The 26,163-nt window shown below is 48.9% G+C and overlaps 10 protein-coding genes across 10 annotated transcripts; 6 read left to right on the top strand and 4 right to left on the bottom strand.

The window, feature by feature from the left end:
• Positions 1-207: 207 nt before the first annotated feature.
• On the top strand, positions 208-1,475 carry ASPWEDRAFT_47325 (mitochondrial 54S ribosomal protein uL2m; the record flags this gene model as incomplete). Its single annotated transcript, XM_040836943.1, has 2 exons — positions 208-1,317; positions 1,374-1,475. The coding sequence occupies 2 exons, from the start codon at positions 208-210 to the stop codon at positions 1,473-1,475; spliced, it is 1,212 nt and encodes a 403-aa protein (XP_040694194.1).
• A 940-nt stretch (positions 1,476-2,415) lies between these two features.
• On the top strand, positions 2,416-5,311 carry ASPWEDRAFT_166583 (putative C6 transcription factor Prf; the record flags this gene model as incomplete). The annotated part of the gene is made up of 6 exons (XM_040830020.1): positions 2,416-2,716; positions 2,808-3,135; positions 3,186-3,705; positions 3,756-4,247; positions 4,299-4,550; positions 4,613-5,311. The coding sequence occupies 6 exons, from the start codon at positions 2,416-2,418 to the stop codon at positions 5,309-5,311; spliced, it is 2,592 nt and encodes an 863-aa protein (XP_040694193.1).
• A 553-nt stretch (positions 5,312-5,864) lies between these two features.
• Positions 5,865-7,326, bottom strand: ASPWEDRAFT_55907 (WD repeat-containing protein; the record flags this gene model as incomplete). The annotated part of the gene is made up of 3 exons (XM_040838258.1): positions 7,029-7,326; positions 6,614-6,926; positions 5,865-6,557 (listed from the first exon to the last, which is right to left on the bottom strand). Exons 1-3 carry the CDS (start codon positions 7,139-7,141, stop codon positions 5,865-5,867), a joined length of 1,119 nt encoding a protein of 372 aa, XP_040694192.1. The 5' UTR covers positions 7,142-7,326.
• Positions 7,327-8,063: 737 nt separating this feature from the next.
• On the top strand, positions 8,064-9,529 carry ASPWEDRAFT_166581 (ribonuclease P protein subunit p40; the record flags this gene model as incomplete). Its single annotated transcript, XM_040830019.1, has 7 exons — positions 8,064-8,207; positions 8,262-8,406; positions 8,471-8,533; positions 8,586-8,687; positions 8,741-8,887; positions 8,938-9,265; positions 9,325-9,529. 7 exons carry the CDS (start codon positions 8,064-8,066, stop codon positions 9,527-9,529), a joined length of 1,134 nt encoding a protein of 377 aa, XP_040694191.1.
• Positions 9,530-9,713: 184 nt separating this feature from the next.
• ASPWEDRAFT_218889 (uncharacterized protein) lies at positions 9,714-11,251 on the top strand. Its single transcript, XM_040832296.1, has 3 exons — positions 9,714-10,197; positions 10,260-10,313; positions 10,367-11,251. The coding sequence occupies exons 1-3, from the start codon at positions 9,897-9,899 to the stop codon at positions 11,158-11,160; spliced, it is 1,149 nt and encodes a 382-aa protein (XP_040694190.1). The 5' UTR covers positions 9,714-9,896; the 3' UTR covers positions 11,161-11,251.
• A 3,050-nt stretch (positions 11,252-14,301) lies between these two features.
• On the bottom strand, positions 14,302-17,525 carry ASPWEDRAFT_218869 (bifunctional ATP-dependent DNA helicase/ssDNA endodeoxyribonuclease DNA2). The gene is made up of 4 exons (XM_040832295.1): positions 15,638-17,525; positions 15,485-15,580; positions 14,934-15,428; positions 14,302-14,877 (listed from the first exon to the last, which is right to left on the bottom strand). The coding sequence occupies exons 1-4, from the start codon at positions 17,168-17,170 to the stop codon at positions 14,521-14,523; spliced, it is 2,481 nt and encodes an 826-aa protein (XP_040694189.1). The 5' UTR covers positions 17,171-17,525; the 3' UTR covers positions 14,302-14,520.
• A 356-nt stretch (positions 17,526-17,881) lies between these two features.
• ASPWEDRAFT_166578 (uncharacterized protein) lies at positions 17,882-18,340 on the top strand (the record flags this gene model as incomplete). The annotated part of the gene is made up of 2 exons (XM_040830018.1): positions 17,882-18,141; positions 18,262-18,340. The coding sequence occupies 2 exons, from the start codon at positions 17,882-17,884 to the stop codon at positions 18,338-18,340; spliced, it is 339 nt and encodes a 112-aa protein (XP_040694188.1).
• Positions 18,285-19,891, bottom strand: ASPWEDRAFT_33925 (carbon-nitrogen hydrolase family protein). Its single transcript, XM_040833894.1, has 5 exons — positions 19,801-19,891; positions 19,650-19,742; positions 19,313-19,596; positions 19,179-19,257; positions 18,285-19,117 (listed from the first exon to the last, which is right to left on the bottom strand). Exons 1-5 carry the CDS (start codon positions 19,810-19,812, stop codon positions 18,761-18,763), a joined length of 825 nt encoding a protein of 274 aa, XP_040694187.1. The 5' UTR covers positions 19,813-19,891; the 3' UTR covers positions 18,285-18,760.
• Positions 19,892-20,136: 245 nt separating this feature from the next.
• On the top strand, positions 20,137-23,305 carry ASPWEDRAFT_22678 (exosome catalytic subunit DIS3; the record flags this gene model as incomplete). Its single annotated transcript, XM_040832369.1, has 2 exons — positions 20,137-20,332; positions 20,397-23,305. The coding sequence occupies 2 exons, from the start codon at positions 20,137-20,139 to the stop codon at positions 23,303-23,305; spliced, it is 3,105 nt and encodes a 1,034-aa protein (XP_040694186.1).
• A 146-nt stretch (positions 23,306-23,451) lies between these two features.
• On the bottom strand, positions 23,452-25,062 carry ASPWEDRAFT_101490 (MCT family MFS transporter; the record flags this gene model as incomplete). The annotated part of the gene is made up of 2 exons (XM_040827391.1): positions 23,452-24,768; positions 24,820-25,062. 2 exons carry the CDS (start codon positions 25,060-25,062, stop codon positions 23,452-23,454), a joined length of 1,560 nt encoding a protein of 519 aa, XP_040694185.1.
• Between the last annotated feature and the right edge of the window lie 1,101 nt (positions 25,063-26,163).

Below are 26,163 nucleotides of genomic sequence, written 5' to 3'. Positions count from 1 at the left end.
GGATTGAGGTGAATCAACCCGCATTGTGACAGCACTCGACCATTGGGCAGGACGGCGGTGCTGGTTTTATTCTAATTACGTTGGTCAGGTTTTTGGATTGAGTGTGGTCGACGAATAATCGACTTCTTCAATCCCGTTTCCTTTCTCCGGCCTTCACTTGCTGGGCCGCATTGAACATTGTTCAATTGATATTTAATCTTATTCATCATGCTTCAGCCAAGGATGGCCTTGACGGCTATCCGTCTTCCCTTCAGATGCCTCTCCTCCATTCCCTCTCGAGCCTATTCGACTGTTATCCGCGAAACAGAGAAACCATCGGAGGAATCGTCGAGCTCGACATTCGACCCTAGCATCGCTTTTGCTCCCCCTCCCACTCGTGATGAAGCCGGTGTCGTCCTTCGATCGTACAAACCCCGGACCCCCGGTATCAGACATTTGCGAAGACCGATCAACGATCATCTCTGGAAAGGCCGTCCGGTACAAAAGTTGACCTTCCCCAAGAGAGGTCAAGGAAAAGGTGGTCGGAACAATACGGGTCGCGTCACTATGCGCCATCGTGGTGGTGGTCACAAGCGTCGGATACGAACGGTCGACTTTGAGCGTGCTGCCCCTGGACCTCATGTGGTGGAGCGCATTGAGCATGACCCGGGTCGGAGCGCTCATATTGCCCTTCTTCGAAGCCAAGAAACCAAGCGATTGAGCTACGTCCTGGCCGCGGAGGGTATGCGGGCTGGTGATGTCGTTCAGAGTTATATGCCTGGTATCCCCGATGATCTGTGGAAGAGTATGGGTGGAGCTGTGGATCCTGGTGTGCTCGCAGCTAGAACTGCCTGGAGAGGCAACTGCTTGCCATTGCACATGATCCCCGTTGGTACACTCATCTTCAATGTCGGACTGCGTCCCGGCAAGGGAGGCCAGCTGTGCCGCAGTGCCGGTACCTTTGCAACTGTGATTGCAAAGGGTGGTGGTGGTCAGCAACCTGCCCAGAGCCAGTTCCAAGAAGGTGCCGAAGCGGAAGAGCAGAAGCCTCTGACCCAGCGTGAGAAGCAGAAGCAGAAGCGTGCTGCCGAGCATATCACCATTCGTTTGCAGAGTGGTGAAGTCCGACTCATTCACAAGGACTGCTGCGCAACTGTCGGAGTTGCTAGCAACGCAAACTACCAATACAGCCAGCTCGGTAAGGCCGGTCGTTCACGTTGGTTGAACATTCGGCCTACCGTCCGTGGTCTTGCTATGAACGCCGCTGACCATCCCCATGGTGGTGGACGAGGCAAGTCCAAGGGTAACGTCGACCCGAAGAGTCCCTGGGGTCTACCAGTACGTATTATACCGCACTGCATGTTCTTCATTCATCCAGCTAACTTGCATTTTAGGCCAAATCCGGATACAAGACCCGTCCCAAGTGGAAGGTCAACAAGGCCGTGGTGGTCCCAAGAGTCCGCAACCAAGGCAAGCGTCGCAGAGGATACAACTAAGAAGACCCCCCTTTCTTCTTTTCTACGCTCATATTACGTTGTACCATTTCGAGACCCCGTCATGCAAAGCAGGGTTGTATTCATTTGCATGAGGTGATTTCTTGTTGATTTTCTCTGCCGCCATGATTGCGCCTGACCATGTCTTTTATTTGTAACTGCTTTTGGATGGAGCATGGGATGGATCGTCTGCTCTTCTTGTACTATACTTCGGCTTCACAAACGCAGACATCCTACATTATTCGTTAAGATCTCTGATATCTGCATCTCTACCCCTTGCTGTTCTTTAGACTATTTCCCCTCCCATGCGTCCGCTTATCATTCATCGTGGCGTTAGTGCTGTATACTATGTAGGTTAGAAGATGAATGCACATCGAAGATCAAATTGCCATGCGTCAACCATATTATTTGCTTTTGGCCGAGTCGTTACATGCAAACAGGGGTATCAGATCTTGAAATGCGGTTGATCTCCAGGGCTTCTTTGTTCCGCCTCTGCACACAACTGCCCTTTTTCCAAGCACCACGAAATGCCAACATATCATCGCATAATTCTGTACCTTAGACTAGAACTACTTCTTCTTGATTCCTCCGTTTTCTAGCGGCTAGAATAACCTGTGTGGAGCGTTGATCGAGAACCGTTGATCGTCGGGAACAAGGTTGGAACACAGCCCGCTCAGGCAACCTTTCAACGTAATCTCATCCTTCTCCATCTTCGATTCATTCATAGCTAAACGGGCGCTCTGGCAGCCATCTTTTCATTTATCTACTACTACTGATATCTATCCTTTGTCCTCATTCATTGCTGGAACCGCAAATGTTTCCAGACCATTTGTAATCGAGGCCGCTCTCTTCCTTCGGTTTCCGCCGTTCTTCGAATAGCAGAGTCTGGCCATCTCGAATAAACCCGAACCCCATCTCCCCACACCACCTCCATCACCAGGCCATGGCAGATTCCTTCAACGACTTATCGCGACCCCCTCCAGTCGACTCCGCGTCCCAACTGCCCCCGCTCTCGTCGCATGGCGCTACGACTCCCGCAGCCCACAACGGCGGCGACAGCAGCTATGTCCCTCGGCCGAAGCGTATTGCCTGCGTTGTTTGCAGGCGGAGAAAGTTGAGATGTGATGGGAGGAAACCAAGCTGTGGGACATGCTCCAGGTTAGGCCATGAATGCGCTTATGATGAAGTGCGCAAGAAGAGTGGTCCGAAGCGGGGCTATGTGAAGCAGTTGGAGGCACGGCTAGGTAATGCCATCACGACAATGCCAGCCATTTTCATCCTGGCGGGATTATACCTTGAAATTATATCGTTGCTAATATGGCTCTGTCTATATAGCCCAGGTCGAAACCTTGCTGATGAGCAATGAGCCAGGCGCAACCCAGCCGCCTTCAGCGCCGCAAAGTAATGACTTCAATAATCTTCCGCTGCCGGATAACTCGATGTCTGGAATGCCCGAAATCCCTGAGATCCCCGATATACCCGAAATGCCAGAGCTTCAGCATGATATTGACAGCTCTATCTCGCCTCCGGGAACCCTCGGACAGCAGCCCCAGTCGGCTCCGGGCTATCTGCCTGGAGGTGGATTTGGCAGCGATTTGAGATGGGATATGATAGGCTTGGGGTTGGAAGAACCTCTTCCAAACCAAGATGTCATTGATGAATTGTATGTTCACCGATTTCTAAATGTGAAATGTCGTTCTTACACCGTCGCAGAAATCAAATCTATTTCGAGAAAATCCACCCGTCAACACCCATCATACATATGCCCCGATTTCTAACGGCCATGAACTTGTCCTATAACGTGCGGCCTCCGGTGTACCTGCAGTACGCTGTATGGTGTGCCGCAGCCTCCGTAAGCGACAAATATAACAACTTACATGCGCATTTCTACCAGCGAGCTCGCAAATATGCCGAGTTAGCGGAGATGAAGGGGATGGGAGAAGGTATCATTTCCTTGGCATACTGTCAAACATGGCTGCTTGTCGGGTTTTACGAATTCAGGATGATGTACTTTCCACGAGCGTGGTTGAGCGTCGGGAGATGTGCAAGACTGGTGTTGATGATGGGGTTGAATCGAATTGACGGTATAGGCATCGAAGTGAAACAGTGTTTACCGCCAGCCAAAGATTGGACAGAGAAAGAAGAGCGACGGAGGGTTTTCTGGATGGCATTCTGTGCTGATCGATATGCCAGTATCGGAACTGGGTGGCCCATGACGATGGATGAAAGAGATGTCAGTCCCAACCCGCTCCTTGGATTCTGTGGTTTCTGACTGTTGGATAGATAATGACCAACCTTCCTGCTTCCGAGGAAGCCTTTGTCACGGGCAAACCGCAGCAGGCCCCACGTCTCGCAGATCTTATGGTGGGAGACGGAGCCTCGATTTTGTCTCCTTATGGAAGCAATGTGTTCATGGCTTCTTTATTCGGTCGAAACCTCACTCACCTCCATCGTCCCGATCCACAGGACAATGATAATGATCTAAATGGCGAGTTTTGGAAGCGCCACAGGTCTTACGACAACATACTACTCAACTTTGCCTTGTCACTGCCAAACCATCTCCGCTTACCGGCCGGGATAGCCGATCCGAATGTAATCTTCTGCAACATGAGCATCCATACTTCTACCATATGTCTCCACCAGGCTGCGATATTCAAAGCTGAAAAGAACAAAATGCCGAGTCAGATCGTCACAGAGAGCAAGCGGCGGTGTATCGTTGCGGCCGACCAAATTTCTAGCATTATGAAAATTATTAGCCATTTGGATTTGACAACTGTAAGTGCTTGGACAACTGTGACTTAAGTCACATGAGCTAACTGGCTATAGATGAATCCTTTCATGTCATTCTGTGTCTATGTCGCTGCGCGCGTATTTGTTCAATATCTCAAGTCTCGCCCAAGTGACTCAACTGTTCAGTCGTCTCTACAATTCGTCTTGTCTGCTCTTAACGCTTTGAGGAGCAAGAATCCTTTGACCGAGTCCTTCATGCTCCAGTTGGATGTGGATATCGAGGGAACTGCATACCAAAATTTCATTAACCCTTCACCTGGGGGCTGCCCTATGACCCAAAAACTCCAGGTAAGAGTAGAATGCTCTGTTTCAACATTTGGACGCCCAGACTCTAACCTTGCACTGCCTAGAAAATAAAATCTCCCGACGACCCTGTTGAATGTATCCCTATAATACATATTCGTGATGAACCTGGAACTACAGAAAATCCCAGACAAGATGTGCCTCAACCATCCTATTCTGGCAACACTGGGCGGTCTGGTTTCCCTACAACGGGGCCTCTCCCAAGTCGACAAAAGCAAACTCCAGCACAGCAACCGAACATGAACATTAACGGAGTGTCTAATTTCAACCCCGGCACTGAAATTGCAGGCTCAGGAGTAAGTGCCGATATGGACTACTCACCCGACCTTAGCGACAGGAATAATGCACCGTCGGACCACCCGACACCATCGACGATCAACTCATGTTCAAACACATCCTCCTCTAAAACGGATCAGACCTCACCAGCGACCATACAACAGCAATCATCTCTAAATAATTCAAACCAAGGCTCCATGCACTCACTAGATGGCGCAAATATACTCAACATATCGCCAGGCGGGGGTAATCTCGGCGCCGGTCAATGCCTCCCCGGCTACTCCGAAACCCCCTTTAACGCCACGGGGCCAGGGGATTCATTCTCCATGTCCTCTACGTGGGAATACTCAGCTACGCAATCGTCAGACCACGCTAATCTTGTCATGACACCCGGAGGAATGGACTCGTTAAACGAAGCTCAATGGGCGCAACTACTAAACGGGACAAACTGGGATGCGTGGCGAAATTGATGGCAAGCCTAACAGCTGTATTTCTATGGCTTAGTCTCACGATCTTACCGATGAGGTATTTCCAGACGAACCGGCAATTGCATATTTTTTCTTTTTTTTATATGTTACTCCCCACTCATCAACTTTGTCACTAATGTGAGAAGGGGGTTGGTGTCACTAGGAATTGGAGTTCTGTTGGCTAAGGAGCAGGGTTTGTTTATATCAGGATGGGCGAATGGCTCGATAATAGGGGTTTTTTGGTTGTTTTTGTTGTATACCAGGAATTTTATCAATATGGGAGGTTAATTCTTCGCTTTGTCTCATTAATATCCACAAGTCAAACGAGATTATGGCGCTAGTATAGGCATGAGGGATTGTGAATAGCCTCTACTCTACTCTACTTTACTATCTCTATCTCAACTGTTCGATACACTGCACATTGCTTGACATCTTATGTGAGTAGCATAAGAAATACACGGAATCTACCATACTCATGGACTGACAGTCCGCTCTTTCTTTCCTTATAAATGCTTTGGAATATTTATAACTTCAAGTTTCAATCATATATCCGACATTACAAACTTCCACCACCTGCTGCACCTACAATCTTCAACCCACCTGCCCCCGCACTTCCCGGCCCATCTGCCGTAGTCGAATACGCAAGCCAGTACCGCGAAGGATGCCATGCGACAGCAGGGATGCCCGCATTGCTACTCGCACCCGTAGGAACAGTGTAGACGCTCTCACCGGTTTCGGCATGGAAGATCTCCAGCCCCGTGCCGCAGCCGGGCTCGTCGCAGGCGCCGCAGATGAATCGGCCGTCGAAGCTCCAGCTCACGCCGCGGACTGCGCCGCCGTTGTTGCTTGATACGGTGCGTCGGCAGATCCACTCGGTCGTGTCCCAGAGGGAAATGAGAGCATCGCTGCCGCCAACGGCGAGGTAGCGGCCGGTTGGGGCGGGGGCGATGGAGAGACAGGCGGAGGTGTGGGCGTGGAGGGTGTGGAGGATGTCGAAAGACGGGTAAGACATGATTTTGACGGTGCCTTCGCCGGTGGTTGCGAAGAGTTGGAGATCGGGAGATGTGGGGGTGGAGATATGGTGGGAAAAGGTCGTCGCGTTCGTCTGGATGGGTTGTGGGTGGGCTTCTAAAGCAGAGTAGGTTACCGGACCTGATCGAGTTTGTGATTGCGTGGAGGAAGCATTGGCGTCTGTGAGGATATTCGGACTTGAGGGGGATTCGATAGAGATGGGTATTAGGGTATCATCCTATCGAGATGTCAGCTGCTAGCACTGCCTTGGATGAAGCACGGAGGAAGGATCACCTTTCTTCCAACCACAATGACGCTGCCATCTGCCGACCAGGACAACGTGAATGCCTCGCCGCCCACATCAAGACGGCTCACACACGTCTTGGAGCGCACATCCCAGAAGCGCACGGTACCATCGCTAGAGCAGCTAGCCAATTCTGAATCTCGAACGGGGTTAAAGAGGACCTTTTCGATGCCTGCGGAGTGGCCGCGCAGCTCCGTGGAGTATCGGGCAGCTGGGCGCTCGGGATTCCAGATTCGAAGCGTGCGGTCTGCAGAGCCTGTTGCAATAAGCTGGCCGGTAGGGTTCCATGCGATAGTTCGGATACTGCAGTAGAAAATGATACTCTGTCAGCCAAGTCTGTTTTATTGTTCCGCTTCTTCTCTCCCTTTGTAATGGATGATGGATGGATGAGTGAGGAAAACGCACGTATGAGATCCCGGTCCACGTGCTATGGGGTCATGATAATTCTGAGTCTTGAGACTGCCGAATGCGAACGCAAAGCGCTCCTTAGGGAGGAGGTTTCGTCGTGGAGGGGCCATCACGGACTGCTGCTGCTGGCGGAGTAGCGATTGCGGCCGGAGAGGAAGTCCGCCTGCATGCCCCGAGGGGCTGTAGCCAACGGTGTGGGGAGAAGGATTGTACGAAAGAGGGAATGATCACCGGAGAGGAGTGATCAAACAATCTGGAGATCTAGAGAATAATTGATGAGGCAATTGGATGGTGGAGAGAGCGCGGGGGAATTGAGAAACTGAACGCGCGGAGGTTGGCGATAGGATAGCTCTTGGTGCCTGAGGCATCTATCCTATGATATCAGGATTCAATTCAGAATTCAGTATAAATTTAAAAATGAATTAAATTATAACAATTGCATCAGATCGACTTTATCATAACAGATTTCTCTTTAATATATCGTTATTATAGAGCATAGATGCCGGAAGAGCTGCTGTATATATCTATCGACATGTATTGATGCTTCACTGCTTCCTACATAGATGAATGTATACTATATACTAAAATTAGTTATATTCTTTCCTTCTGATGATAAAGATCAATTCATATATATATACTTATAAATAAAATTTGAACTGAATTGAATTGATTGATTCGAATCTATTCTATATGATACGCATATCCATACCACAAAAATGAACGCAGCACAATCGAATAACAGCATCTTTTGATATCTTCTCAAATACTCTCAATAAATCTAAATATCCATCATAACATCTTCTAATCTTCTAACTAACATCAAATATGAACATATCAATATAATCGATCGATAATAGGGCTGATAAAAATCTCCGATCTCCGAAGCTTAATTGCACTTCCACCTCACCTTGACGCGATTGACATTTTTTTGCTCCTCTATACGCGTCATTTTGCTCTGTCTTTGAAGAAATTATTGAAGAAATCTAAAATATCTCAATTGATATTCCAATTCTTTATTTCAACCTCATCGCAATGCTAGACTACGAAGACGACGCGTCTAGACGCGAAAAGTGCTACACCACAGTGTCCCAGCTGCCAGCCTTCATCGACCCCAAGCAGCCTCCAACCAAGAAAGCACCTTTTTCAGCTATCCTGAACCACTCCTTTGTGCATACGGTACTTGTCTCTTTCCTGGAATGATTGGGGTATCCATTGACATGGTTTCAACAGGTAGATGTCATTTTCCCGAAAGAGGTTTATGCGTCCATTGAGGGTCCCTTGAAAGAAAAGACCCCGACGCTTCGATATGCCAGAGTGTTCATGCCTCTTTCTTCCCTGCTTGAGGCTGATTTTTTCAATACATATATCAAGTCTGGTATGGGGTCTCATATCCCAGTTGGTGCACAGATTGAAGCGTCCCAGTCTAACATACCATGCAGGAAATATTCTCATGATATCCGAAGGACGACCAGGAACAGACAATGTGTTCACTCTCCAGGATGGTCTGTATCTATACCCCACTGATCAGAGCTCAGCTAACCTATGTGGTTATAGGCATTTTGAAGCTGGAGCTTGGCAAGGATTCTTATGAAAGAACTGGTCTCACTGGGAAGCCCATCCGCAGTGGTGGAAGGAAACACGAAAAGGAAAGATATCGTATGTCAACCATGTTCCTTATTGCCTAAATCAATTTGTTAACATCTCAACAGTCGTGGAAATCAACCTGCGTTTGCCTTCAATGCTGCACGGCAAGAAGGGTTTCGAGAAGATTGAGTGGGCATTCAATAATGTCCTCAACAATTCTGTCACTTGGCTATTCTACGATCTGGCGTCCAAGTCGAGCGTCTCGACAGAAGGTGGGATTCTTCATCTTCCATACTGAAGTATATCTGACGTTGAGAAACAGGGGATGGCCCAATCCAAAAGCATCAGCCGCAAATCATCGAATGCAACTCTGTGAATATTTCTCACAACAATATTCTCGCCCCATCTTTTCAAGACTTGAACATTACAGAAGAAACATCTGAAGAAGATATGCAAGATAGCTACGGCACGATTTCAGAATGGCTCGCAATGATTGCCCTCGAGTCCCCTCGAGTATCTGCCGACGATGATATCGACCCGTATTTAAGCCGCTACAGTGTCGATGGCGCTGAATCATCGGACTTCGTCAGCTTGAAATGGCACGGATTCGTCCCCTCCAACTGGATTATGCAATTCTTTGTTAATCTTCTGTGAGTGCATACATACCTTCGACGATTTAGTACTAGTCACACTAACAGGTGAATGCTAGACGAGAGACTACCTCGAAACTCGCTCCTGCAGGTGCTTGGTTTGCTCTGTCGTCGAGTGCAATGGGGAAAGCCGCTGTTGAAGGGAAGGATGGGTATACGATCATGGCCCTGCCGTCCAATTCCCATGACGATTCCTCGAGTAATGCAGGGGAAAATCGTCGCCGTTTTGTCTGCTGGGAGTTTGTTGGGGCGTCCGTATTATAGGCATGAGACTGCCTAAAAGAAGCGAGCAGCCTGATGTTATCCTGCAGACGTCGTGATGATGGTATACGCCCCCGGATTACATGAATTCCCTCGAGAATCGAGTTTCTTCCCTCTCTTTTTTCCCTCCTTCAACCATTCTTTCGTTGTCTACTATCGTTGAAAACAACCACTTTTTGTTTAAGCTCGCTGTCAAGACTACTTCGTTCGCTCTCCCTTACCCTCTACTTCATTTTTTCTTCATTTCATTACTTCGTTTTCTCTTTATTACATTGTCAGCTTTCGTTTTATAAGTTTCTTTTCTGCTTGACTCTTTAGGGCTAGGAAGGAAGCTACTGTTTTCCATCTTTACTCCAGGCAAGAACTAGCCATGAAGTCCTTCGACGAGTGCTTCGACGACTTTGTTGAGTCTTCCGGAATCAATATGTGGCAGGACTTTTCCGAAGTCATTTCTGGTGGTATCGAGGAGTCCCCTCCACCGCTCGTCCATGAGAACCGCAGCAGCGAATCGTCAGAGAGCGATACCTCTGCGGGTGGTAGCACTGCGGCTACTACTCCCGTTATTGACCTCACCTCTCCTGAGGGAGAGAGACTTCCTTCCCCCTCTGAGGGAGCGTGGGAGCTCCTTCCCGGGCTGCTGGGGAACGAACTGCCAGGGGACATCGACGAACGTAAGTAAAGCTATCATGTACATCATCTTCTGAATGACCATTGTTTTAACAAGTATCTTTAGAGATCGCAACTATTCTGCCACAGTGTATGGAAGACGGGCCTTCCCAAGATATCGGTAAGCCCCATTTACCTAATTCTAGCTAAAACTATCCAACTAACATAGTATAGTTCCCCCCATCAATATGGTTACTCCCAAAGACCGTCCCAGAATTGCAGGCAGTGCTCCTCCCGCCTGCATTTCCACAGGCACTTCTTCACGCCGTGACGACACTGTTGCCACCAAAGCTTCAGGCAGCCGGGGCCCCAGCCCTACCGAGAGTGCCCCTGAAGTGCTCTCTGGTAGGGTTAAGAAGCCGCGACGACAGCGTAAGAAGAAGCAGTGGCCCACCCCTTATCCTTGGATCGACCCATCTAAGATCACAGGACCTATCCGCATCCCAAGTGGTGAGGAACAGGAGAAGATGAAGAAGAGTGCCCAAGCCACTCCGCAAGTGACTCAGCAAGCCGCTCCTCGAGTCAACAGCCCTTGGCATGTTCAGCAGGTCCACTTCTCGCAGGCTATCCAGCAGCCCGTTCTTCTACAGCCGCCCATTCAGCCGCCTGTTCCTCCGCAGCCGGCAATTTCATTTGGGCAGCCTTCAATGCCCCAGGCCCCTGCCTACTTTTCACGAAATGCGGCACCCCCCTTCATGTTTGACCCAGTTAAGCCGCAGTCTGCGCCCTGGGCAGATTTCGCTGGTACACCTTTCCAGACCGCCGTCAACAACCAGATGGCTTTTAACCGGGTTCCCATGACCCAGATGGGGGTGCCTGAAACAAAACAGCCCCCCGCGAAAAAGTTTACCTTTATCGAAACCATTGTGCCAGAGGACTTCGTGGCCAACCCCAATAACCACGGCAGGTGGGCAATCGACTCCGCCGGGAAGCGGCACTACCTCAACGCGCCAGGCGCCCAGAAATAACTGTCACGATGGACAGACTCGATTACGAGACATGCACCCTCACGGCAAACAAGAATCGCATTGTACATAGGGTGTTCATTCGACAGAAGTTTTGAAAATTCTTGATTGGAGTTTAGGATTGGATATTTGAGCCACCGGGGCTCAAGGTGTTATAGGGTTGTTTCATTGGGGAAAGGCCATGCATGGCCAATTGCTTAGTTAGGGACACATTGGAAAAGCGTTTGGAGTTCACCTGGGACGCATGTATTCTTATCAACAACAGCAATGTCTCTTCATTCATTCGAGGCATTGCAGTCTTTTTATCCTTTAAGGCACATCATCATTTGATCTTGCGCCCCATCAACTTTAATATGGGCTATGTATAAAAGAAAAGTGAATACTCAATTCTCATTCTAATTATCATACCCAGTAGTAGCAACTTGTATAAATTAATGTAGATCCCAGCGGCGAGTAGCAAAATCGACGTAAATCGAGTCCTGGCTCTGACTCAGGGGGAATCAGTGACCCATGGATAGCATTCATACTCGAGGCAGCTGCCGCGCGTTATCAATCGCCGCCTGGGCTGTCGATGGATAATATGAGGCAGAATCAACATCCAATTTAGGCACGAAGCAGAAATTTCAAGCTCGCTATGATGGAATAAGGCTACGCAAAGGTGATATCAATTGGAGGACAGCACCCCCGCAAGAGAATTTATTCATTATAGTTCATTTATTTACCAAAGTATTCCCATCCCAGCGCATGATGATATAAGCCAAAAAGAATAGCCAGTTAGTCAAGGTAGCCAAATAAGGATATCGCAAACCCCGTCATAAGTAAAACAAGTTGTCAATAGTAGTACAAAAAGAATTAATAGTCAAAAAGACAAAGACAGAAGTATAAAAACAATATCATCCAACAAGGTCGTTCACCACATCCTGCAGAATGGGTCGGTTTCCAATAACCTTATGGCCGCTTAGTACTTTTGCTCCCTTCTTTGCGGGTTTCTTGAGGCCATTCGGAGCTTGTCGTTCTTGGAGTGGGCTAAGAGGATTTCGAGCTCTCTTTTTCTCAAAGGGACTCGTCTTTGGACTGGGCGTGGGTTTGCCCTGAGTGGGGGGTTGTGTGAATCCCATGTTTTCGTGTTCGAAGATGTGGTTGTCCACGGCGTTCTTGGGCAAGTCGTAGATCCATCCGCGATTCTCTACTAGTCTCACGTATTTTCCTAGTAGCTCATTGCCATCACGGAGGGTGCTCTTGCTTCCGACGACGAGCATCTTGGTTCGAGCTCGGGTGAATGCGACGTTTACACGTCTCCAGTCACGGAGCAGCTCACCCACGTTCTTTTCCGAATTGCTACGCACGCAACTCAGAATCACAATTTCCTTGTCTCGTCCTTGAAACTTGTCTGCTGTGTGCATTTCAAGCTCTGGCAAGTGGTGGCGGAGATTTTGCTTTAGAACGGAAAGCTGACTGCGGTAAAAAGTGATGACTCCTATATTGCGCGCGGGTATGCCGCATGATATAAATGATTCGACGAGTTGAGCACAGAGCTTGGCCTCTATGGCGTTCACGATTCTCGACCCATTTGTTTCGTCTAAGGCTGGGGTAGCAAGAGTGTCGGTGTTGACGAGACGGGTTTTGGTGGATGGATCGACCAGATCACGTAGCCAGCAGCGGGCTTGGTTTGTACCCAAGCAGAGCTGTTTCTCACTCGAAGATTGCGGGAGGTGGCTGGTGTGATGCAACTTCAGACCATTCATGTTGGGGATCTCCAAAGAGCGTGATGCGACTTGGGGCGTGCCGCATTTCAGATGACCCGAGTAAATCAAAGTATTTGATAGCAGCATGATATCCTCGCACATTCGATACTGATGTTCCAAGTTGACGACTGATTCGGGATGGGTATCTGAAAGCAGCTTGAAGAGACTAACATCGAGACCACCTTCTTGTGCCTCTTTGTTTTGTACGAGAGGCGGCAGTTGATAATGGTCGCCGACAAGGATGAACGTTTTGGCCATTCGAATGGGCCCCAGACACACTGGCAAGGTGATTTGGGAAGCTTCGTCGACGATGCAATAGTCGAATGTTCGCTGGTTGAAGACGTTGTGGTTGACACCAAGACAAGTGGTTGCTACAACCTGTGATTCTTCATATGCTTTACTCAGCTCTTCAATGGTATTCTTTGGAACTGCTGCCAAGTCCACAAACTCTTGAACCTCAGGGTGAACTTTTGCAGCTGCTCCAATCCGCATAATGCGGATATTGTCATTGCGAATCTTCAACAGGATGTTGTCGACCGCTGTGTGGGTGTATGAAGTTAGGAGGACACTTTTCCCCTGCGCCACCAACGCACGAATGATATGGGCGATTGTCGTTGTCTTTCCAGTTCCTGGCATTCCAAGCACTAGTGCGTAGTCCTTGGCGCTCATAACTTTATCAATTGCTAGTTTTTGGTCGACGTTTAGGCTTGCCCTGTCGGCTTCTGACATCGTATAAGCGGATGATGTAGGCTTGAACACAGGTGCATCCCCCTCGACAATCAACCTCCTCAGTTGTTTGGCCTGGAACAAATTTTTGTCCATCATGGAAATAATGTTGTTCCGGACAATTGCCATACCGTTACTGAACTCGTCCTTGTCGAGACGATAGACAATTTCTTCGGGCTCATTTGGAGAGGCGCCGCCTCCGCCAATTTCCATTATGCCCTTGAATGTTTGGTTATACTTGGCATCAAATCCTGGTGCCTTAGTCCTAGCATTGTGTAGCCGTCGATCCACAGCCACTGTAATTCGTTTGGGATGGACTTGCTGCACATATCCGTTCGCAAGAGCAAAATGGCCCTTTTCGTCAGAAACCACAATCGGTTCTCCCACCGTGAGTTGTGATTCAGCAAAGGAGAATGATGAAGGTGCCTGCTTTTTGACAAACGTGTACCGATAGCGGTTGATCTTCACTCCGTCTTTGTCCTCATATGTAGACTCGGGTTCAATCACCACATTGCCGAAGCATCGACCAAGACTCTCTCGCTCGCTGCTGAGTAGAGTCCATAGCTCCCGTTTGAATCTCATCATACTTTGTTCCTCCTTTGTCAGGAGCTCATCCCATTTCTTGAAAAATTCGGCATGTTGGGGATTCAAATGATTCGTAAGTTGGGCAAAGTCGTCGCCAAGTCCGCTGGTTTCGCCATCTCCGCCGTCGGCTAGTTTGTGATAGATAAAGCAAGGCGTCTTCGAGTAGCATTTATTACACATCCCCGGCCTTTTAACCATTGGTGGAAGTTGTAGTCTCTGACGGACATACCCAGATAGGCGATTTCGTTCCTGGATCATTTGGAGAAGTTCATGCCTGATACCACGAATTCGGAAAGTTTTCGATATCTCAAGATAGTAAAGCAGACCGAAAGTAACATCGACATCTGGGAAACGTCAGTAAGACATGCTGGCAAGTCGGCTGTAGCAAGAAGTTATCCTTACCATAACGATCAGAAAGCAGCAAAGTATAAAGAGCTGTCTGAGCTCTATGAGCTTGGTTTGTATCTCTTTTCCCCGTTTTCAGTTCAAGTGGAATGACAAGGTTTTTATCGCTTTCTCCATCGTGGCAGGCAACTTGCACTGTAGCATCGATGTTGCCCTTAAGCCCATACATCGGAGACCAGATATGCTCTTCAACCTCGAGAAGTTTGTTGATACTCAAGTGAAGCTTGGAATTATTTCGATCCTCAACAAATGATTCGTTCTGATTAGTTAGTTAGCTGAATGGCCACCACAGGATATGTGTGAAATAGCACTTACGGTTGGTTCGGCCCTGAGAAAGGTATCTGCCCATGTCTTCAATACCGGGATTTTGCTCATCACGTACTCGACACCCTCAAATATGCTCATTTGGACCAGATATAGGTCTTCGACATGTCTGACCATAATCTTCTCAACCAAGGCTCGTAAAGAGTTCAGAACCCACTGGTTGGCCTGCATGGCCTCTTGAAAAACCTCGTGGAAGATAATTCCAAAAACTTGTGGCCTTGAGACATCGTTGCTATTCTTGATTCGGTCTTGAAGAACAGCTCGTCGCTGGCAGCTGATGGAATCTGCCACAACCGTAGCAGAAATCAAATGATCAGGGTGAAGAATTATCATATTTTCCGAGTCGTTGACAATGCATTGTCCAGTTGCATCAAAGTCTCCAATCAGGTGGATATATGAACCGTTGCTGCATGGGCTATCAAACCACGACTCACGCAAGACAATCACTTTTTTGTGCTTCGTTTTCTCATCCTGGACTGATAATATCTGATTACGAGGTCAGCCGATGAAAGTGGTGCTTTGGAAAACTTGTGCGAACAGACCTGTTCCGGTTGGACTCTTCCTTTCGAAGTGACATACGTATTCTCCGCAGTATCAACAATCTGGTAACGCTTAATAGCCTGTCGATTCTTTAGGTTCTATTTATATAATTCTTAGCCAATACCTAATGAATATACCCACTAAGAGTGACAAACGTGATGTGACCCATCTTCGCCAGATTGCAACATGGACTGTTCGATGGCTTCCATATCAAAATCATCATCATCAAATTCATCACCCGAAGACGCCTCGAAAGACAGTTTGGCCCCTTCATGTGATCCTGTGCTTTGCATTGTAGTGGCAGGTGGGGGCTGTGCAGGATTACCCAATTCCCTAGAGCCTGGACCATCACACTTGGCGAGAATCTCCTCTAAACTATCAGAGAAGTCGTCATCATCATTTCCAAATTCGTCAGTATCATTCGTATCATTTTTATTAATGGTATGTTTGTTTGAATTGGATGCCATTGTATCAGAGCGGGTTCCGTTCGTCTCGCCCCAGGAATATTGGGGGTCATTTGAGGTAACTTCCGACCTGAATTCGCTGCCCCCGGTTTCCTGATGATCTTGGGGTTGCGTTGGTTCCACAAATGGGTCCATAGAGGCGTCAGCAAAGTCCATGAAATCCTGGTCTAGGTCATCGTCTTCGAATTCAGATGAAGATCCTTGGAGAGAAACCTCTGGAATGGTGGCGCCACCCTGGGTTTGTTTGTCGGACTTTTCTGTCCCATCGGCTATTTTCACAGGGGACGGTGATTGATTCATTTGTACATTCGTACGGGCAGGGACCGGCGATGATGGCTCGAGCTGAGCAGTAGGGTCTTTCTGCATGGTATTCTTAATTTTCTCGAGGAGAAAGTTGATCCTGGAAGAATTCGATGGTCCCGAGTCAAGCAGGTTGCTGCTAGTACGAGAAAATATACCACGACTCGTACCAGGCTCACCTCTGCCGACCCTTCTCCTCTTTACCTTTGACGCGGGCCACTCAGCATTGCAACTGATTGACCGTCTTAATCCAGACGAATCTCGACCCGCTTTTGCTGATGCAGGTGTTTGTGGGGATGACGAAAGAAGATTCGCAAAGCGAGGTGGTGGAAGTTCTGGATTTCCGTTAAGAGTGCTCTTTCCCACGTAATTGTTCCACAAATCGGTAGCGAGATCATGTTGCGGGGTTTTGAGAACCGTTTGGAAGTCGTCCATATTCCCAGCCAAGGGTGAACTGCTCGGGGATGAGGTGTGACGGCGCTTCTTTCCTCGTGTTGCGGGCGTTTGAGACATTGTGTCTGGATTTGAACTGGCCGGTACGTGTTGCCAGATAACATGGTCTTCCGGTGTAAATACCTGTTTTGGAGCCCGACTGAAGGCATCTTCGGCATTGCTGATGAGTTCTACCAAGGGAAGCCTGTTGTTCCCAGGTGTCTGAGGGCACTCTTTGACGGGCTTGGTGTCTTTTGCCTGACTTGAAGGTTGTCCTTTATCCGATTGACCTTGTTCCTTACCCGGTTGCCCCTCTTCCACCACCCCATTTAGCCACGAGGTTTGGTTTTCCTTATCTGCATTGCCTTTCTTCATTGTCGTCTTAGATGGCGACTTTTCAGGACTTTCCCCATCTTTATCATCGTATCGGAAAGCATTCAACTTCGTACGAGACTTCGAAGAGACTTGGTAGGAATCGCCTTGTCTAGCCATGACTGTTATATTTGCCGGTGCTCATTAGTCCCTCGAAAGGTAGCAGCGAAGCATTTCGATGGAGGCTAGTTCAAACGAAGTCAGCATTGAAACAGAGAACTAACTGGCAGAGAACTATACCATATATTAGACAAAAAGATCAGGGCAAGAAATAAGGATTTCTATATAGATCTGCGAGAAAGAAGTAACGTTCTTGCCCATTCAAGTCATAGTTGGTCTGTGTTTGGAATTTTTGACACATCAAGCCGTGTTGAGATTAATGGGATGCGATGCGAGATGCGATAAGAGATCCCTGGACGCGTCGCGCGTGTTGATGTTCCTGCCTTAGGCAAGGTTAGTCTCTGCCTTACTTCATGATGCCTTGAATATCAGGCACTCTAGGCGGCGAAGAAAATTGGCCCAATCGGGACTAGCGCGATGACTCCCTAGCTCCCCGTCCGTCGGCCTTTTGCGGCTTCAACATCAACCGCTGAATCCCCAGTCACCCCTCCACCTTTCGCGACCCCAGTGACAGTTGCCAACACCCGAATTCACTCAATTGAGCCGACTTTGATTTTCGCCGGTCGAAACGACGCTTGATTTTCGACTGTCAGTCCGAACGACTTCCACCCTCTACGTGACAAGGGTCTTCGGCTAGCCAATACCTGGCTCTTATCCTCCACCGCTGAAAAGCCAGATTCAACGGTTCTACTTGAACATCCACATCTCACAATGTCTCTCCGTCCTTTGTCGAATAGCCTTCGTGCCCGCTGTCTTCTCCGGCAACCACAGAACGTCCAGGGATTCTCGACCCGAAGCACCCTTCGTGCCGCTGATCATGGCGACCACTATGACCCTCCCAGCGGATGGCTTTTCAACGTCAAGCCGGGCCAGAAGTACGAGAAGGAAGGCTGGGAGAACATTTGGTACTATGGATTTATTGGAAGTTTGATTGCTGCTGGTGTCGCATACGTCTTCAAGCCAGACACCTCGTATGTGGATCCCCATTCCTCCCATTTGAATGCTTTACCAGATCTTTACCCACCCCAGATGAGCAATGCTTTCTGGGTGTGTTTAATTGCGAAAGAGGCCGCATTCTAACATATCTACAGGATACAAACATGGGCTTTGGAAGAAGCACGACGAAGGCTGGAAGCTGAGGGCATCCTGGAGGATCCCCAGAGAAAGTAAAATTCGTTAGTCCCGGGGTTTACCTTGTACGTTGTACATAGAGTGATTGGATTTGGGAAGCAATTTCGGTTGATGCGACAGCCAGACACAACCTGTCAGTCCAGTTCTAGAGAGGTCTCTTTATTTCATTTCCTTTGTTCTTTTTCCTTTTCTTCGTTTCTGTCTTCGCATGTACTATGACATCGTATTCCCCGAACTTTTCTGTGTTGATTCGCCCCAGGCGGTTGTTTAAATAAAAGAATTCGCTCATAAAACCGGATTAGCATTCGCTACGTTGCCTACCCATTGGCATTGATAATGGGGTTCTACGGCAATTCAATGTTGCAGTGTATCTATACCTTAAGCTAAAAGGACACGGTCTGCAATTTAATCGATGCACAGCGCTGAAAAACGATGCAGTCTGGCTCGTAACCTCTACCTCTATACTTCGGGGTAGATATCGTTTCTTCTGAGTAAGGGCATCTCCCGTCTGATCTTTGCCAACAAGTCGAGATCAATATCCGCCGTGGCAATCTGCGGTTCTTGATAGTCTTCACCAAGTTTCGCCACAACTTCGCCCCACGGGTTGACAATCATTGAATGGCCATAGCTTCTTCTTTTCTCGTTGTGGGGACCAGCCTGTGCTGCGGCTATCACATAGGACTGTGTTTCGATAGCTCGAGCCCGAAGCAGGGATTCCCAGTGTGCATTCCCTGTCGGAACAGTGAATGCTGATGGGTACGTGATGATTTGCGCGTTTTGACGCTTCAGAGCCAGACTGATTTCGGGGAATCGTAGCTGCAAGCCAAATATCAGCACTGACTTAACCCGCAATTCAAGTGATTCATCTCCAACTCACATCGAAGCAAATGGACAGACCAACACGTCCCACAGGAGTTTCGAACGGGGGTAGGATCCCAATCCCTTTTTCAACACTCCTATTGAAGAGATTGATCAGCAAAAGTAGAGTATGCACTATTTGACTATACATACGCGCTTTCTTTTAGAACCGGTCCACCCTTGATGTCTACATCAAATAGATGGACCTTTTGGTATCGCTGTGTAATATCTCCCTTATCATTGATCCATACCAAGGTGTTCTTCACCTTGTCACCTTGAGCTGGTTCATGAATCCCAACATTAATATGTAGATTTGCCTCTCGTGCTTCCTTCTGAAGTCCTATCACGAATTCGCTGTCCTGCACAGAGCGTGCAAGTGATATACTTTCTGCTGCTGTTGAGCTGATATAGTCCGATGCCTCAGGAAGAAACAAAGCCTGGCAACACATTAGAACCATCAAACCCAAAGATGGAATAGAATAAACAATACCTTAGCACCAGCCGCAACAGCCTTTCGCACCAGAGTTTGGCACTGGGCCAGATTGGAAGCGATGTTTGCAGTCGAACATAGTTGCCCCACGGCCTATCCAGCAATCGATCGGGATTAGATAGAGGGGTTATTGATTCTGGAGGATTCCTACCGCGATAGCCATTGTAAATATCCCTAAATATAATTGATTTGTCTCGAAATAATCAAACTGTCTGTCTGTCAAAAGCACCGTAGAATAACTTGTAGATAGATGGTGAAGCACTGCCATTACTCATCGCGCCATCGCAACGGCTGATATCGCAGGGTCGGCAGACTTGCCCGATTCGGCCCAGCATCTCGACTGCGATTCCAACACGCGGAACCAGACCGTGAGAACGTCACCAACTGCAACTTGGGAAAAGCATCGGCCTTACACCAAGAACCCATTGATCTGCTGCTACACGAATAAGCAGTCACTGCCAAGAGGCAGGGTTTTTTCGCAGTCAAGATGAAGAGTTTGCGAAGAGATTTTTCTTCGAACCCTCAGGCTCAAAATGTCACCAGCAAAGTCTTTGTGAGGTCCACGAAAAGTGGAAAGGTACAGAAGATCGTGCGCGAGCTCTATCTACGACAAGATATTCCATGCTCATCGAAGCTCTGCTCATTATGTCCCTCGATTGCGCCAGCAGACGCAAATGGAAACAGTAAGTTTTCTGAGAAAACTCCGCCAGGTCTACTGAGATCGATCGCTAATATGAAGTCTTTTAGTTACGCCTTTCGTTCTTTCCGACCAGCCGGCTGGCACAAAAGCCTTCCCTCGCGGCCACTACCTCGTCCCCGATACAAATGCGCTATTGAATGGAATGGATCTCTTTGAACACACCGGGGCATTCTATGACGTGGTTATCCTTCAAACCGTTCTCGAAGAGCTGAAGAACCAATCCTTACCGCTTTACAACCGTTTACTCGCCCTGATCAAGACCGATGAGAAGCGATTCTACCTATTTTTCAACGAATTCCGATTGGAGACGCACGTTCGACGGGGCCCAGAGGAATCGATTAATGACAGAAATGATCGCGCAGTGCGAACCGTGGCCAAATGGTATACGGAGCATCTCCGCGCTGCTGCTTTGAGAAAGGGAAAGAAGGAGAAATCTCTACCAGCGATTGTTGTCATTACCGATGATAGGGGAAACTTACAAAAGGCGAAGGAAGAGGACGTGACCGCCTTGTCGCTGTCTGATTATGTCTCGGGCTTAGAGGATGCGGATAAGTTGCTTGATATGATTAACGAATCGAGAGAAGCCAAGGATGTCAAGGGTGCTCGTGGGGAGCTCTTTTACCCAGAATATTATGCCATGTCGAAGCTTATGACTGGTCTCCGGGCAGGCACTTTACACCAGGGTGTCTTCAACGTCTCGCCATACAACTACTTGGAGGGTTCGGTCAACGTTGCCGCATTCGATAAGCCTCTTCTCATTCTGGGTCGTGATAACAGCAACAGAGCTATCGCTGGGGATGTTGTGGTGATTGAAGTGCTTCCGAAAGATCAATGGAAATCGCCCTCGACTAAAATCATTGACGAGGAAGCAGTCGCGAAAAATGATAACCCTGACGCTGAAGATAACGAGGCTGTTGTGACGGATCGGGAACGGAAAGCTCTCCAGGAGGAGGTCAAGAAGGCCCATGGGAAGAGCACCGAGGGAAGGCCGCAGCCGACAGCAAAGGTGGTTGGTGTTGTTAAACGGAACTGGAGGCAATACGTTGGAACTGTTGACTCGGGATCGACAGGCTCGCAGGTCAACTCTGGCCGACGACAGCAAAATGTGTTTGTCCTTCCTATGGACAAGCGTGTCCCGAAGATTAGGCTCCGGACTAGACAGGCTTCTGATCTGCTGGGCCAGCGAATTCTCATCACAATCGATGCCTGGGATAGAGACTCGAGATATCCGACTGGACACTTCGTTCGATCCCTGGGAGAGCTAGAAACCAAGGGCGCGGAAACTGAAGCTCTGCTTCTTGAGTACGATGTGCAGTACAAGCCATTCCCTAAGACCGTTCTGGATTGCCTTCCATCAGAGGGACATGACTGGAAGGTTCCAGCCAGTAAGGAGCATTTGGGCTGGAAGGGACGAAGAGATCTCCGAGATCTTCTCATTTGCAGCATTGACCCTCCCGGTTGTCAAGATATTGACGACGCTCTCCACGCACGGCCTTTGCCCAATGGTAACTTCGAAGTAGGTGTACACATTGCAGATGTGTCCCACTTTGTTAAACCGAATAACGCGATGGACCTTGAAGCAAGTCTCCGTGGAACCACAGTCTATCTGGTTGACAAGCGTATTGACATGCTTCCGCATTTGCTTGGAACAGACCTTTGCTCCCTTAAACCATATGTTGAGCGTTATGCTTTCTCTGTTCTGTGGGAAATGACGCCCAACGCCGAAGTTGTTTCTTCGGATTTCACTAAATCTGTGATCCGGTCCCGTGAAGCTTTCAGCTACGAGCAGGCCCAAAAACGCATCGACGACAAATCCAAGGATGATGAGCTCACTCAGAGCATGCGAACACTGCTACATTTCTCTAAGATCCTTCGTCAAAAGCGTATGGATGCAGGAGCATTGAACCTTGCCTCGCCAGAAGTTCGGATCGAAACCAACGATGAAGTCGGAGACCCTCTGACGGATGTTAAGACCAAGGCAATGCTGGCGACCAACAGTCTCGTCGAGGAATTCATGCTTCACGCCAATATCACCGTTGCCGCAAAGATCTACAGTACTTTCTCTCAAACTGCCCTTCTCCGACGACACGCCACTCCCCCACCGCAGAACTTTGAAGAACTTACCAACCAACTCTCCAAAAAACGGAACATGGAGTTGGAAGTCACAAGCTCTAGGGCCCTCGCCGACTCGCTGGACCGGTGCACTGACCCGGAGAACCCATTTTTCAACACCCTGGTCCGTATTCTTGCCACTCGCTGCATGACATCCGCCGAATACTTCTGCGCGGGAGCTCATGCCGAATCGGAATTCCGCCACTATGGATTGGCCTCTCCCATTTATACCCATTTCACCTCACCAATTCGGCGATATGCTGATCTGCTCGTTCATCGCCAGCTGGCATCTGCAATTGGGTACGAAGGCGAGAATGGCCGGGGCGCACTCGAGGGAGTCTCTACGCGCAACCGACTCGAGGACATCTGCCGCAACATCAACCACCGACACCGTAATGCGCAGTTTGCGGGCCGTGCCAGCATTGAGTACTATGTTGGACAGGCTCTAAAGGCGCGCGGAGAGAAGATGTCCAAGGACGGAGTCGATGCCGGAGTCGATGAAGAAGGATACGTGATGCGCGTCTTCGAGAACGGCGTGGTTGTATTTGTGCCACGATTCGGAATTGAAGGTGTTGTTCGTCTCGAGGACTTTGTGCTTCCCGGGGACTCGGCTATCCGTTCAGTCGAAGAAAGGCGGGCACTGGCAGTGCATCGTGAAACAGACTTTGACAACGAGGAATACACCTTGCGGGTATTTGAGAAGGGACATCCCGAGAAGGAAAGGGGAGTGTCCGTCGAGCTCTTCCAGAAAGTCAACGTGAACGTCAGCTCGGTGAAGGAGGAAGGTGGCCGTGGAGCTGGAAAGAGAAGAGTCAGGGTATTGGTGACAGGAGGCACAAACTAAAAGTGATTTTGTTTCTCCATGATGATGCTAGAAAATAATTGAGTCTCATAGCAATGAATTTCAAACAAAATATGCTCATGAATCACCCTCGTATGATCCAGGAGAAACATGATTTCTATACACTATTATTTACCGCAGAATACTATTTACACCTTTTTCAAAGCCACCATCCCGCGCAATAAAGCGAGTAGGGACCAAGGATTTATGGAGGTCACTGCAGGAGCAGTCGAGGACTGATTTTGGTTCCTCTCATGATTACCAGCATCATGGTCTGTTTCTGCGCGTGGGTTGTCTGTGAGACAGCCAGCATTATTATCTGGGGTCGCGGCAAGTTTCTCCTGCTGAGACCTCGCGACATCTCCCACTTTCCATCCTCTCACCACCCACAAACACAAAGCACCACCAATGTACACGCAGCCCGTGAAGATCTGGACTTTCAAATACTCCGACCCCTTTGATTTGTTGTCTCGAAGGACCAGCGCAATGGCCTCAGAAACAGTCGTTGGCGGAACGAGGGTGAGCCAGGTGATGCTAAGCCCGCTGGGAAGATCTCTCAACCCAATGATCTCAGCAAGCACGGGGGATACAGTAGCCCAGTAGGTACCTGCCACTGTGCCGACGAGGATGGCAAAAAAGCAAACCAACCCCATACTGTGAGCGAAGATCCAAATGACGAGACAGAACAAGCCACAGAAGAACGTGAGCAAGGCGGCAACGTTGATACGGCCGAGTTTATCGCTGAACATGCCCACAAATGGTCGTCCGAGACCTTGCCCCAGGTTGAGTAGGGCGCTGACGATACTACCCTGGTGAGATGTGAGGCCGACGGAGAGGGCAAAGTTGGCTACACTGAAGAGCAGGGCGACATAACCCAGCATGCTGAACACACCCCATCCAAGGAAGAGAATGAACTCGGGTCGTTTGAGCAGAGGGAGATGGAAGGCTCTGAGGCGGCTTCCAACGGCCTTGTTGCGATCTCGCAGCAGGTTTCCGCAAACCAGATTCACAACGCAAGAGGTTATACCCAAGATACGGAAGGCCCAGCCGAGTCCGAGTCGTGGTAGAATGGCGCCTACTGCGAGGGAGTAAATCAACCCTCCAAGACCTGAGCCTGCTGCGGTGATGCCCATTGCAAGACCTCGTCGCTTGGAAAACCATTGCGGCGCGATGCCCACGCTGCCCACGAACAGGAAGCCCATTCCCCATCCGAAACAGACGCCCTGGCTCAGAAAAATATGCCACCTTTGCGTGGCGAAAGAGGATCCGATTAGAGATAGGGTCTCGAAGAAGACGCCTACATTCAGCACAAATCGAGTGCTACAGACATGGATAAGATATGTGGCTAGAGGTGCGACGAGAAGCGCACAGGATATACTCAGGCCACCGGTGAAGGCGTATGATAATGCGGTGGAGTTTGGAAAGACATTGTGCGAGAGGTAGTATGAAAGGAACACGCCGTAGCTCTGGTCAAGGTTAGTCTTTTGTATGGATTTGGTTTGAGGGTGGATACTGACACTATTGATTCCCCAGGTATGGGCATTTATCCAAAAGACACAAACAACACAAACCCAGCCATAGCCACCATCTGGAGAAACATCTTGTTTGTATTTGTCCTCAACATCTTGGTCTTGTTCTTGGTGTAACTGGGACTCGGGGGCTTTCTCTTGATGGTCCTGTCTATACCGAGCGGTTCCTGAAGTGTCATTTTCATTAAGATCTCGTGAATGCGTGATATCAATTGGAGGATTGTCCGTCATTTCCGCGAGGATCAAGACAAGAAGAGAGAGAGTTAAAGAGGATGATGGAGAGCGCTAGACAGCTGGAGAACGCCAGTGTTTTTTTTATCAGTTGTGAGCTATCTACCGAATCCGTGATGCATAGGTATCATGTGTGAGTCAATGCCCAAAGAAAGAACGATGAGAAAAAGTCGGTCTGTCCTCGGTGATATGATCTATTATATATTTGATAATACGAAGTAGATCCTGGTTCTAAGTACATCTTGGCCGCAGCTGTCGCTGGATCGATGATGGCAGCTCTCATTATTGGGCTGGCCACTCGGACCGGAGCATCGCCCCGGTTATCAGATGTGGAGCAACCCGGCTATGAGTGCCGAAGTGCGGAGTCTGGAGGACTTGGAGATGATGACCGAACTCTTTAATTAAGACATGGTTGGGTCATGGGACATGGACGAAAGGATCCATGTTTACTGACAAACAGGTCTTACGGCCTACACTTACTGCACATGCAGTCTATATTTGACAGTCGGAGAATTCAAGACATTCAACGCTGCATAAAACGTGCCGCTAGACTGCATTAGGCGCCACGTGTAGGGCTTAGGGCACGTCGTGGCTGACTCAGTACTTACCTCATCGTGCGTTGCCTGGGTGGCTGTTTGCCCTGTTTGGCTGCCAGACAAACAACCCAAACGGGCTGCTTTGTTGTCCCTCGTGGTCATAGCTCCTCGTTATCGTCAGTCGATGAGATGAACTCGACGGGGTCCATTTAAGCCATGAATCCAATCTGTCTCGCTTGATCCATCGTTCCGGACTAACAGATTAAGCTTACGAACCCAGCTGATCACCATCAATCCTCCCCTTTCCCCATCTCACTAGCCCATTGCATCCTTGTTTACTTCCTCTTTTCCCCCTCCATAGTTAGGTACCTGCTGCTGCTGCTATCGGCACTGATCTCATAGCACAGCGCTCAACGCAGAGTGCTCTCAATTGCATCCCGCCCAGCCCATGTGCATCAAGAACCCTTGTATCATAGAAACAAGATGATGCACAGACATCAGTCCAGGACCAGAGATCCCCAGAGGAAGTTCTCTCCTCCTGGTCCATCATACATGTCCGATAACC

Source organism: Aspergillus wentii, assembly GCF_001890725.1.
Source record: "Aspergillus wentii DTO 134E9 unplaced genomic scaffold ASPWEscaffold_1, whole genome shotgun sequence".
In the NCBI taxonomy this organism is placed as follows: Eukaryota; Fungi; Ascomycota; class Eurotiomycetes; order Eurotiales; family Aspergillaceae; genus Aspergillus; species Aspergillus wentii.
Note: the sequence above shows the minus strand (reverse complement) of the source record. Positions and strands in the feature narration are given on the sequence as shown.